Source organism: Lactuca sativa, chromosome 3 (assembly GCF_002870075.4).
Source record: "Lactuca sativa cultivar Salinas chromosome 3, Lsat_Salinas_v11, whole genome shotgun sequence".
Taxonomy (NCBI): Eukaryota; Viridiplantae; Streptophyta; class Magnoliopsida; order Asterales; family Asteraceae; genus Lactuca; species Lactuca sativa.
The window spans coordinates 105,405,456-105,419,645 of NC_056625.2; the positions used below are offsets into that span (position 1 = coordinate 105,405,456).

The following is a 14,190-nucleotide window of genomic DNA, read 5'->3' on the forward strand; positions in this document are numbered from 1 at the left end:
TTCAAAGACACAATGTTCCAAACTTTGTTATAAATTTGTGTATAAAAAACACTTATATAAAAATATTTAAAGTAATATATACCCTTTAATGAAATGGGAAAAAGAAATAAATAGATACTAATTAGTAAATAAATAAATAAATAAAAATCCCCCATCACTTTTTCTTTATCGAAAACAAACATTTATATATTTATAACTTACCGTTCATTAATTAAAAGGAAATGACAGTAATGAAAAAAAAAAAAAACATTGATAATATCTACTAATATATTATATATCCTACAGATTAATCGATTAATTAGTACACTCTAATCGTTGATTAAGTAAATATATTATATACATCCGTTCATGGGATCAATCAATGGTGTAAATTGATGATCAACACTACCAGCACTGATCTGTTTCCCAATTCCGGCCACTATAACCATTAAATCCATAGTACGAAGCCGCCGGAGTAACACTCGAGAATGATCGGGATCGCTGCGTTCGGAACAATCTCCGATCATAATCTGCCCGTTTATCGGGATCTGAGAGGGTGGAGTAGGCGGCGTTGATCTTCATGAACTCCTCTCCAGACGAGTCCTTCACATCTGGATGTGAAGTCCGCGCTAGCCGCCTGTACGCTGTTTTGATTTCACTTTCGGTGGCTCCCATGGAGATGCCCAGAATTTCGTATAGCGACGGAGGAGAAATGACAGCCGACGGAGAGGTTGCAACGTAGAGGGTCTCGGCGGTGGCGTAAAGGGTGGCGGATGGAGGTGGAGTGCGAGGTGATCGGATGCTAGGAGAAGTTGGAGACTGTAGAGTGCCGGTGGTGGAGTGAAGTGCTTGTCGCGGCGGTGGTCGGAGGCGGAGGGAATTGGGAGTAGATACGGGGGAAAACATGATGGATAGTGTGTGGTTGCTTGGAATATGTGTAGAAGAATTGGAATAGGGAAGGATATATATAAGCCAATGGTAGTATTTTATTATTAGTCTCCTCCAATAATTCTAATCTTCTTTTCTTTTTCTATTATTATTATTATTTTTTTGAATTAAATTGTTTTAGATTAGTGATAATTTTTTTATTTGTCTATACTTTTAGTGTGTATACTATTCGTCGATATTTTTCATGTTTGCTAATGATTTTGTGACAAAAACATGTTATTTATTTTAAGTTAGTGATATTTTTTTTTTATAATTTTACTGTTTTTATAATATTTTTCATATTTTCATGTTGATTGTTTCGTGATTTGTATTTTTTCACAAGACATGGTATTAATTTAAAAATTAAAATGTATTTGTAGGGATATCCATCTCCGGAGTAATTACATGTGAGACGTGACCTCTATTTTTGAGAGATAGGACCATTAAACTCAAAGTAGGTGTTTAATTTGTGTTGGATGCGATCATTCTTAACACGTTGTGGATTTTACAACGTTTTAACAATGAATTGGTGTTTTTTTTTGGTGTTGTTAAGTCGAAGTCTGAGTCAATATTTGACATGTGTGTCTTATTATTGGTTTTCCTTAAAGATCCTAAAGTAGATGCAAGAAGTTAAATGCTACATGAATCGAATGGTTCAAAAACCTACAATTGCTACTTGGAACTTGTAAATTTTTACATATGGATTTCTTTTCGATAGTTTTGTTAGTTGTGGTGGTGTTATGGCCCTCTATGGGCGTCGATCACTATATTTGAGTGGATTTGATGGTTCTATATAGTTAATTAAGTTTGGCGCCCTCATGGTTGTCATGGGCACTAATATCTTACTTCACATAAAATGGACTTTTTAGTTGTTTCAATCATAAAAGGTGATTCTTTTGGTTGGGATGTTTGGGTTTTGGTGTTAAAGGTTTTCATCTCAATAATTTGAGTTTATCCAATATTTGTATATTATTATCCCATTCAACAAGAAATGAAAATATCAAAGTTTCATCTATGAAATCTAGTATTTTTGAGTGGATGAGGTGTGGTGTGGTGTAATTCATGGAATCTAACTAGATTAATTATGTTTTCACATTTATTGGGGAAAAGAAATCGAGGTATTAAGGCTTTCCATGAAATTGGTTACTTTTAGTTTGGAGTCGGCTTTGTGGATTTAACAGAGATATGTTCATTCATTTAAGTTTTTTTTTTCTTTTTTTTAATTTTTTTAGCACCAATATGTAACACCTGAATTCTGGTATGAACTTATAATTTGTGTATTTAAGTTAAGAGTAGGGTTTGGTCCTTTGACCCAAAACATGACATGATGATTGCCTTGTCAGCACATCATGGTGCCTATTGTGACCACGTCGTGGCACCGTCATGAGCCCAAAGCCATATGACTCGGTTTCTGAGTCATATTTAAGGAATGATAGAGTTAGGGTTTCCTCCAACCCCAACCTCCATCACCCCAAAAGCGTCCTCTAAAACCTCAAACCTCTTTTTCCCCTAAAAGTTTTTGGGTGTGTTTTGTGTGACATTCTTTTAAGGAAGAGAATCACCTTTGGAGCTTGAGAAGGATCCTTGAAGTAGTCCAACACCTTCTGCATCTCCTAGACCATTGTGACTTTTGAAGTTCCCATCTTGATGGTCTAGTTTCATATATCTTGTATATTTTAGGCTTTTCGGGCCCTTTTGTGGGTTTGATGGATGTGAAGTAAAGAACTTCAAATAAAGCTTGCAACTTTGTCAATCATATGAATGGAATGTTCCATATTTTAGATCTAAAGCCAAAGTGGGTTTTAAGGCCGTGCATTGAATCTAGGTCATATTTTTGCATTTTTGACCTAAATTAGTTTAGAGTTTGCATGAAGTGTGCAAGTTCATAAAGTTATGATTTTTATGGCTTATCTTTGGGTGATTTAGCTTTCTGGAAAGTTTAAGGGTCGGTCTTAACGAGTTAAGGGCTTAATAGAAAAGTTGAATCTTCTAGGAGGACCACAACATGGCCAGGGGTTGACCTCGGTGTGGTGAGCTTTTAAATTGAAACTAGTCTGTCACTTACCACGACTTGGAAAGGAGTCGGCCACATCGTGTCGGGAATGAGGTTCACGACTACAACACTTGATACCACGACGTGGCAAGGGTCTTGCCACGGCGTGGCAGTCCGTTGAGTTAGCCATTGACCGTTGATTTTGACTTAGGTTGACTTTATGTAACGACCCAAAAATCAAGGGTAAAAATTTCATTTTTAGTATAGCTAAAACATTGATACCATTTATCCCAAACATTTCAAATCATCATTAAGTAAAACATTTATCAGAGTTCATCCCAAAATCATTCGTTGCAGAATTCATAGGTGTGTGCACTACGATCAACCCGAGCCCTTCTTTTCCAAATTGATGATACCCGAAACCAAAACTATAAACCGTAAGCATAAAGCTTAGTGAGTTTCCTAAAGCATACCCCACAAAATCCACATAACCATGTAAGCCATGCATATGAACATATAAGGATGTCGTGGACTCCCCCCAGGGTCTTATACCTTCATGTCATGGGCTCCCCCCATGGTCTTTTCCTAGGAATGCCATGGGATCTCCTACATTGTCTTATATCCACTGCCACGGGCTCCCCCAGGGTCTTCCATGCAAATATCACAAAGACATCTAGCATATCACACATCACATAAACAACTAGTATAACACATACCGCATAAACAACTAGTATACTACATATCATATAAACAATGCATATAAACATATACGGATGTCGTAGGCTCCCCGAGGGTCATATACCATCATGCCATTGGCTCCCCCAAATGGTCTTTACCTAGGAAAGCCATGGGCTCCCCCACATGGTGTTATATCTAACTGCCACGGGCTCCCCCTGGGGTCTTCCATGCAATAACATACATAATCAACTAACATATCATATATCACAGAAGTATCTATCATACTACATAACACATACATAAACATATAAGGATGCTGTGGGCTCCCCCCAGGGTCTTATATCATCATTCCATGGGCTATCCCACATGGTCTTTACCTAAGAATGTCATGGGCTCCCCCACACGGTCTTATATCTAACTACCACAGGCTCCCCCTAGGGTCTTCCATGCAAATAGCATATAATCACTAGCATACCACTTAGCATAAAGCTAACTATCATACCACATATCTCTACTACAGCTAGTGTACCACATAACAAAAAATGGGTCGGCCTTGGTGCGTTAGACCCATTAGTATGGTGAGAAGACTCACCTCGCACTGCTGAAGTCCCGCGGACAAACTCTAGCTGTTGGTTGACAGGTTCCCAAACCGTCAATCATCAAAAAGACACCCAATTAATAATTGGGTTCCAATACACAACCATAATCTACACTTGGGGTAAATGAACCATTTTACCCCTAACCTAGCTTGGTTCAAAACCAAGGCCCAACTTACACCCTGAAGGCCTAAAAGCCCAACAGTCAACCAAGGCCCAACATATGGCCTAATTTTCCAAATTGGGCCCAAACCTTTATATGGACTTATTTTAAGGCCCAAACAGTTATTCTAGTCCAAACAATTGGCATTCTGATGGCCGAATAGCTAATAATCCTCAAGGCCCAAATATGGCCCACTTATGGCCTAATTTTCCAAATTGGGCCCAAGCCTCTCTAACGGGCCTTATCCTAAATCCCAATAATTTCCTTAGTCCATAAATATGTTCCCAGTTGGCTCAGAAAGGCCCACAGTAGCTTAGTCCAATAAATGGCCCAATAAGAACCTAAAACCCAATTAGGTTTTTTCACATAAAATGACGATTAAGGTTATGTGTTCCTACTTATCTCATTAAGGACTTAATCCATTAAGTCCAAACATACAATGAAATCGGGCTTGAGTTAAATCTTCACTACAATGGTCCAAAATGCGGGTCCCGATAGGTCCAAACCGATAATTCCAAAATTAGGGTTTTCTAAACCCTAATTAGGGTTTCCAACCCAATAATAGCCCAATAGGCCCAAAACTAAGTCCTTAGATCATTTAGGGCTTCATTAGGCCCACTAGGATCTCATAAAGCCCATTAAGGTTTCATAAGGCGGGCACCACCCACTACCACCTCGGGTAATGGTGGTCAACGGTGGCTCAGGGTGGCGACCACCACCTCATGGTGGTGGTTACGAGTTTCTTTTATTATTTTTGCATCGGTTACAATATTACAAGGCAAAAACCCAAATAACACACACACACACACACTAATACAAACACACACACACACACAGCCACCCTAGTGGTGGCCGACGGTGGCACATGGTGGCAAAACAGAAATAGAGGCGGCAACCACCATGTTTGGCAGCCATGGTGGTTTTCTCGGGGTTTTCTAGCCAATCGAAAATACACACATGCATCCCGACTATCAACAGCAACAAACATACACCCCCGATGGTGAGACTCAAAACCGGTCGTCCTTCATGGTGGCTTGCGGCGGTATACGACATGTAGGACCAAAAACAGAGATAAAGGGGTCTCTATAGCGGGGAAGCGGTGGCAATCCATCACCGAAAACAACGACCACAACAGTGTAATAACCACCGACAGCAGCAATGACTTTCACGACGTCCAACACCGAGAGGAACGACAGGAAGGAGAGAGAGAGGTGGCGGGTAGGCCCACCAGAACTGTCCTAGTTGCTCACGACTTACGACTCGTCGTTCACAGCTCCATAACTTCGGTATCGGTGCTCTTTCGGATGCCTGCGTCGTCCGGCATCAGGGTTATTGTAACGCCCCGTTCTAAGAGTAATCATTCATGGATCCCCGGGATCAAGAGTAAGGATGTTTTGGTCTTTTATGGGCAATAGGTTTTATTCGAGAAGGTTTCGGACCGGTGTATGTTAATAGAAGCATAGGGCTTCTCGCCATCTTCGCGTGGATATAAAGTTCATCGGAAACGGGCTTAGAATAAAGGAGTTATGACATTTTGAAGATATTGTCATTTATAGCCCTTAATGGAAAAAGTTGATAAGGAAGGCCATGTATGAGAATGGGACACACTGGGTACGCCCAGCGTAAGCGGGTAAATGAACGCGGGTCTGTGGGGGCGTACGCCCAACGTACTGGATGTACGCCCAGCGTACGTCCAGAGTCTTTAAACCCTAATTTGAGGGTGAGCCACTATATATAAAACATTATGGCTTCAAACCTAGCCCCCATATCAGCCTCCCTAACCTCAGAAGAAACCCTAGGACGTTCCAACCTCCATTTCTAGAGTTCTTGGCCTTGGAAAGCTCATCTTGGTGGTTTAAGCTTGGAAGAGGAAAAGAGGAAGTGGTCAAGGAAGGAGTTGGGTGGCTGGAGCTCATAGATCTGGGAAGGCATCATCTTCTGGAGCCCTTTTGAGGTATAAAGTCTCTTGCTTGACACTTATTTTGTGTGGATCTTGGTGTTGTGAAGTTTTGACATCATTTCTTGTCCCACAAACCCCAAAATGATGCATGATGTGAGTTGGTCGAGATTAGCTGTCCTTTCAGACCTTAAGAGAGGTCTTGAGCATGAAAAATGAGTTCAATGGCTTTGGTTGTCTCATGTATGATGTAGGTGGGTCTTAATGGATTAAGACCTTGAGTTAAGAGCTTTATAGACGTCCCAAGTGATAAAGTTTGAGACTTTATGGATCCTAGGCATGTTTGGTCGATGGATCTGAAGTTTGGGCTTAAGAGCTTAAGCCATTGAGGACTTATGAGGACTTTTAGTTCAACGAGTTTACGCCCCGCGTAAAGTGATGTACGCCCCGCGTACTCACCATTTTGCCTGTACGCTTAGCGTACATGGGGGGGTACGCCCCGCGTACTCTATCTGTATGGATCGTGAGTTTTGGGCCGTGGTTTGGGGCATGTTTGGGTATTTGGGCCTTAGTGGGCCATCAAAAATCATATTATATGGACCAAGGAATATATTGTGGGCTTAGGATGAGGGTCATTAAGGGATTGGGCCCAATGTAGCAAATTAGGCCATTAGTGGGTCATTAGTGGGCTTGAGAAGCTTACCTAGTGTTGGGCCCTTCATATTCTGGTATTGGGCTTTAGTCATGGACCAGTTTAGGTTAAGGGTAAAATGGTCAATATACCCTTGGAAGGATATTGTGCTTGGGCTAATGGTTATTTTGCTACTTTGGATAGTTCGGGATTCTTGGTGAGACGGTGGTTCGGGCATCTGCTTCTTCAGTTCAGAGTTTCGGCAGTTGCGAGGTGAATTATCCTCACTATATTGACAGGGTCTACGGCACCAAGGCCGGCCCTTTATCAGATGGAAATTTGGGTAGTTGTCTGCTATGTTATTGCTTGTTATACTTGCATCCTCGTAGTTAGGATGGTATATGTTAGAGACCTGGTTAGGTTCGGTATCCTGGTTTATAGGATGATGCTATGCTAGTGACCGGTTAGGTTGGAATCCTAGTAGGGATGTGCTATGTATGTGATCTGCTAGATTGGTTGATTTGTTGTGAATTGTTATATGAGTATATGTTTATGTGCACATGGTTGTTTAAATGGGGTTGGGTTGAGGCGGGTCCTGCTTTGTGTTGTAGGCCAACATACCCAGGGCGGACCGGTTATCCTGAAGGCCCAGAGAGCGGTCCGGATAGGCTGTAGGCCCCAAGAGGGCGGACCAGACATGCCGAGGCTCGGAGAGTGGACCAGGCCGACTGAAGGCCCGGTGCCGGCGGACCAGTCATATTGTAGACTCAGAGAGAGTGGACCAGGTGGATTGAAGGCCCGGTGTGGGCGGACCAATCACACTATAGACTCGAGATATATGGTTAGACTCGGAGGGTGGACGACGTGGACTGTAGGCCCGGTGCGGCAGACCAGTCACACAGTAGACCTGAAGTGCATGGCTGTTCTGCTTTTTGTTGCGATATGGCATGTTATGTGTATGGTATATGTGGTTGGTATTTTGGGGGTATCTCACTAAGCTTTCGGGCTTACAGTTGTGGTTTAAATGTTTCAGGTACTTCAGGAGACCGTGGCAAGGCAAAGGCATGATCGTACCGCTCCTCATGTTTTATGTGTTTATGATGTGGTTCTGGGAGATACTCTGATAATAAATGTATTGAAAACCTTTTTGTAATAACTTTATGAAATTGGGTTGTTTTTGAAAAGTTTAAATTGGTTGGAATTTTTAGAGCGTTACAGTTATGGATGGCGGCGCTTGGCGACAGGTAGCAGAGGAGTGGGCCGACGGTCGGACTCACAAAGTTGGCGTCCATCAGTTGATCGGAAGAACGGGAGAGGCGAATGGTGGCGATGGAGCGGTGGTGGAGGAAGAATGGGGGGTGGGGTATAGAGGTGGTGTGGTGCCAGAGGTGAAGGAGGGTGACGACTGTATCCACTTCTAGGGTTAGGGCAATGCAACAGTTAAATACCGATACCCTAACAATCTTCATCCCATAATGGCAGGAATAGTCCCTCCCTATAAAAAAAACTTTTCAAATAAAGTCCATAATTTATCATTTCTACCCTAACTTCGGAAATTTCTTTCAACTCCAATCCAAAATTTACCCAACAACCCTTAGCTTTCCAAAATCCTTTCATAATAAGTCCAATACTTACCAAACACCCCTTGTCTTCTAAAAATCTTTACAAAATAAATCCCAAAATTACACTTTAACCTCCGAATAATCCAATTTATAGCATTCGGCTCCCCAAAACCAACACCCCACTAAATAATACAGATTTATGGTGAATATTAGTTTATAAATTTTATCTATTTATTTATTTAATAAACATGATGTTACACTTTAAATCAGAACTTAGGTTTTAGGTCTTAAGATGAGCTTTGACCTTTTTCCACTTGTTTAGGTGACGTTTGTACCCACCAATGCGTTGTTGAGTCGAAGAGGTTTCTGATTTTGTCTACGAGGTGAGTTTCTCATTGTGTTATGTATGTCATGGTGGTTGTGCTATGATGGTATGATAGACTAGTTAAGTCTTAGTTGATACTTGTATGTATCATGTATGCATGTTTTGTTGATTCAATATGGACACAGGGTTGATGCAGACCAAAGGTTGATGCAGACCCATTCGGTTCAAACATACCATTGAGTTGATGCGGACTCGAAACTGATATGGACTCAGGGTTGATACAGACTCGAGGCTGTTACAGCCCCATTGTTGTTATGAACGATTATATATTATGTATGTGATACTTTTTGGAACTCACTAAGCTTTGTCCTATAGTTGTGGATTTAAATGTTTTAGTTACTATAGAGGATCGAGGAAAGGTGAACATGTAACCGTACACATCCTCCAGTAGATTTTATGATTAAAATACAATGTGTTTTCATACTTTGATTTTAACTCTATGTTGTGAAACAATGATTTTGTGATGAACACTCATGTGAAAAAATTCTCACTCTTGTTTTTGGTATGTTACAAGCTAGTTTCCGAGCCTTGGTTTGAGGGATTTGGATGAATATTCGTGTGATTCCAAACTCAAACTAAGGATTTGAAAAAAAAAGTTACAACCATTTGTTTTAAATAACCTTAAGAAGAAGAGAGAGATTGTGATATGTACAGTTAGCCAAAGCTTAAAGAAAAGTGATTCCCCAAAATATACATACTTGTTATTTGCTGATATGTTAACTTCTAGAACTATATGCTACTGAATATGCTAAGAATCCTCAGGAATTGCATGATAAAATTGCATGATTATTGTGATGTCTGGTAGCCTAGGGGGAGTGCTTAGTTGTGCTACTTGGAACTGACATTATTGATGTTAGTAGTCAAGTGTATGCCCCATATTTGTACATAATTAGGATTTTATAGCCTTAGAATGCTTGATGTTTCCCTACTTCCTATTCATTGTTTGGTTGTAGGCTTAGAGTAGAATCAATTATTCTACTATCTTTTGGATCTTGTAGTATGTACGACTAGTATGCACAAGGCGACCAACATAAATCGTAGAGGTTCCATGCAGAAAGGGAGCGTGGTTGAGAGAGTCCTAGAATGAGAAACTAGGTATTTGATAGATGGCTCTTTGATTGAATGAGTTTATGTTAGTACACTTAGCTGTATCTGAGTTTAGTTACTTAGAATCTGGATGATTCTTGTGACAAATATAGATAAGTGCAGAAGGTCGTATGGGCCCGTACTACTGAAAGAACATGATTCATATGAGTGTCAAGGAAGTCGCAAGATTATAAGGAGTGGGTAGCTAAGTATATAGTATGTTAGCACCATAAATTCCATTTTGAACAGTTTCCTCTAGATTTTCAGCATGGTGATGACCAAAGGATATGGTTCAGGTATGGGTGGCCTTGAGAGGTCAGTGATGAGTGACGCTGAGATCCGAGATTTGATCTCCACGCATGTGACCATAACATCCATTTAGGCAATTCCATATCTTTTCAAGTCTATCAAGACCATGTTGATTGACATGCTCGATGAGCGTTATGCCTCTGTCACTGATGTTGTTGTTGTTGCAGCCGCTGCAGCTGTTCTTGTTGCAAGACCACATGGAGATGGATTGATGCAATATTGAGACTTCAGTAACACGAAGCCCTTAGAGTTTGGCTAGGTCAAGGACCCGATTGTTTCCATGAGGTGGATCTCATAAGTTGAAGGATGTTTTTATATGTTTTCTTTTCGTAGAACGTGAAGGTCAGATTTGCACTGAGCCTTTTACACTATGGAGAGAAGGACCAGTGGAAGTTTGCGACCCATACGTTTTCTTCTGCTGAGCAGGCCAAAGTGACTTGGGAGCAGTTTTTTGAGATGTTCCAAGAAGATTATGTCCTATTGGTGGAGAGGGAGAGATTGGCACATGAGTACCTATCGCTCAAGCAGATGACAAAGACGGTGACTAAGATAGCCAGTTCACCGATATGGTCCTATTTTTACCTGAGTATGCATATTCAGAGCAAGTGCAGATGTCATGATACTTGAGCATTCTTAAGATAGAGATTAGAGAGTTCGTGTCGATGACCCCGTATTGGACCCTCGCCGAGCTGCAGTCACATTCCCGAAGGAGGGGGATTAAGATATAGACACAAAAGAAGGAGAAAAGGCAGACCATAGTCCAGACTCAGCCGACAGCTAAGAGGTTTAAGCATGTTGATTCCCGATCTGGAGGGGTGAGGACCCACACTTGCAGTAAGTGTGGGAAGGTTCATGAGGGTTTATGTAGGGCATGGTATGGGTGTTAAGTGTGGGAAGGATAGTCATCTGTAGAAGGATTGTCTGCAGGGTATGAAGATTTGTTTCACTTGTGATCAAGTGAACCATGTGAAGGCCAATTGTCTATTTCTTGCTTTTATGTCGGTGCAATCATCAGCTCCTACTACTTTGCAGACCACAGATGGCTGCTAAGGGAGTGTTGATACCCTAAAGGCTAGGGGCTGTGCTTATCAACTAACAAGGGAGGGTGTTAGGGTAGCGTCTGACGTCGTTATTGGTATGTACCTATTTTTATTCTTATTATCTAAATCTTCATGCTCATGTTTATGTTTACGTCTAAGTACATTTCTAGTGAATTCCATACCTGATTTAGTGTTGTTTGACTCAGGTGTGATTCGGTCATTTATATCGTTGTACTTCAGTAGGAGCTTCAAGGTAGCTCATGGGGTATTAAGGTGTCTGTTGTAGGTTACCATCGTATACAAACGCAAGGTTTTTGCTACTAGTGTCTTCCACAGTTGTGTTTTGGAAATATACAGGGTACCTTTTCTTATTGATCTCGTCCTCATCCCGATAGGGGATGTTTGCATGATTGTGGGCATGGATTGGTTGAGCCGGTTTCAGGTTCTAATTAATTATGAGCAACACTTAATGGTGGTGTTTACCCCTAGTGGGGGAGTTAACTATTTATGGTGAGGGTACTAGAGTTGGTTTGGCTTTCTTTTCTACAGCGATAGTTAGGAGATATTTGCAGCATGGTTGTGCAGAATACCTTGCTGATATGGTCGATACCCGAGAAGAAAAGAAGCTCTTAATCTCCAATGTACCAATAGTATGATATTTCCCTGATGTTTTCCCAAAGGATTGTCATGGTGTGCCCCTTAAGAGGCAAGTTGGGTTCAAGATTGATATGATCCCTTGGGTGGCCCTATTGCTAAGGCATCAAATCCACACGCACTGCCTGCGATATATGAGTTATCCTCTCAACTTCAGGATCTATTGAGGAAAGATTTTATTTGACCGAGTAGTTCGCCCTAGGGAGAACCGATTCTATTTGTGAAGAAGAAGGATGGTTCTCACCGTATGTGTATAGACTACTGGGAGTTGAATAAGTTGACAGTGAAAAATCATTACCTACTCCCAAGGATTCATGACCTTTTCAATCAGTAGTTGCAGGATGCATGTCGGTTTTCCAAAATCGATTTGAAGTCAATGTATCATCAGATAAGGGTCAGGGAGGAAGACATGGAGAATAATGTTGATGAGCATGTCGCACAGACGATGAATGTAGACCCTTTATGGGTTTGGTTTTGGCTCTGTTTAGTCATCCAATCTCTTAATAACTATGTGATTCAATCACTATAACGACTTACAACAACTTAAAATCACCTAATTCATCAGCCTATGGTCTCAATCCACACATGTAATAGATTACCAAATTGGGGTTATCATCTTTTTCCCTAAATTTAAAAACATAGTTATTATCTCACATGCAACACTAATCAATAAGTTTATTAAGCTCGTTAAACATTCCTACATCAAGATTCTTGAAATATATGAGCTGGGTTTCATCAATCACCATCTTCCCCAAATTTCACCATTAAAACACTTAAAGCTTCTTAAAAGGGAAGAAGGATTTTACCTTATAATCCATGAAATAATGTTGCATATTTTATTCCTCTTGCATCAAACCTTCTCTTAACCCTTAGTATATGAAAATTACACCTTGAGTGTATGTATTTTGAGAGTAGAAACAAAAATGACAGACTGAGCTCGTTTTCCTATTTTTAATTTGTTCTCGAAAGCACACTCCGCTTATGTATGGGCACACCACGCTCCTATGTCAGCTTCCTTTCATTATTTCTGTTACCTCTCTATCCATCACTTGGTCGTTTATGGAAAGCTACTTTCACATCCTAACTTCTATTACTTGTTCATATAAATTAAGAAGGTCTAATGTTTATGAAAATATTGATAAACATTATTCCACACATGCATACATCTTTTATACCATCATTTTACAAAAGCAGGTTTACGAACTTACATGGAGAATGAAATGGGATACAAACTTTATTATAAGAGGAAAGTCTTCATGCTTACAATATATATTGTTTTGCCCATAAACAACAATTAGCTATAGTTGTACCGCGTAAAGATGTAATTAAGGTATATAACTTCTATAAGGATTTAAACATTATAGTTAATATCATATTTGTTTGTCCAAAAGTAATGATCAATTACAAGATGTTAAAATTGCTGAAATTTTGGATTTAACTTGTAACGACCCAAATTTTTAAAGAAAATTTTCACTTTTTAATTAATAAAACATAATTACTTAAACCATAAAATCCCAACATAATTGTTTTCAAATCATCAATTCATTACAAGTTATTCAAATCATCAGAGTGTCCCCAATTCTAACAGTGAAAAAGAGCGATAGAGTGCACGCTGCGCCATCACGCATTGCCCTTGCCCTTGGGCTCAGATGTACCTGAAACAAATCAACAACCTGTAAGCGAAATACTTAGTGAGTTCCCCAGAGCATACTACACACCATACATACACATATCCTGGTAGCTAATTAAATCTACACACATATCACATAATCCATGCACACATAAACCTATAATAGTGTTATGGGCTACCCCACATGGTCTTTACCTAGGACTGCCATGGAATCCCCCACATGGTCTTACATCCAATTCCATGGGCTACCCCACATGGTCTTACATCCAATGCTACGGGCTCCCCTCGAGGTCTTCATGCAAAACACACAATCACATATCATATCAAATCACAGAAAGACTAACACATATATATCATAATCACATAATGGGCTAGCCTTGGTGCCTTCGACCCATAGGTATGGTGAGAAAACTCACCTCTGACTGCTGAATATAATAACTGCTCCTTTAATAGTCCGAAACCTTCCAAGCTGAATGATAATATTAATCAATGTTAGAACTTTGGTTAACCAAGGGAACCCAACTCCCTAACCCTTTATAAGGTCCAAATATCTATCCTTTGCTAATGTGCCTAAAGTCCAAGTCCAAAATCCTTAATGGGCTTCTTGGCCCAATAAGGCCCAACACTAATTCCATGGCCCGCAACAATTATATGACTCAT

General features: G+C 40.4%; 1 protein-coding gene across 1 annotated transcript; it reads right to left on the minus strand.

The window, feature by feature from the left end:
- Positions 1-249: 249 nt before the first annotated feature.
- LOC111897617 (chaperone protein dnaJ 11, chloroplastic) lies at positions 250-934 on the minus strand. Its single transcript, XM_023893580.3, has one exon. The coding sequence runs from the start codon at positions 883-885 to the stop codon at positions 385-387; it is 501 nt and encodes a 166-aa protein (XP_023749348.1). The 5' UTR covers positions 886-934; the 3' UTR covers positions 250-384.
- Positions 935-14,190: the final 13,256 nt, after the last annotated feature.

Bases quoted from the DNA above. Each gene is read 5' to 3' on its own strand.
- LOC111897617 (XM_023893580.3), bottom strand. From the start codon at position 885: ATGTTTTCCCCCGTATCTACTCCCAATTCCCTCCGCCTCCGACCACCG.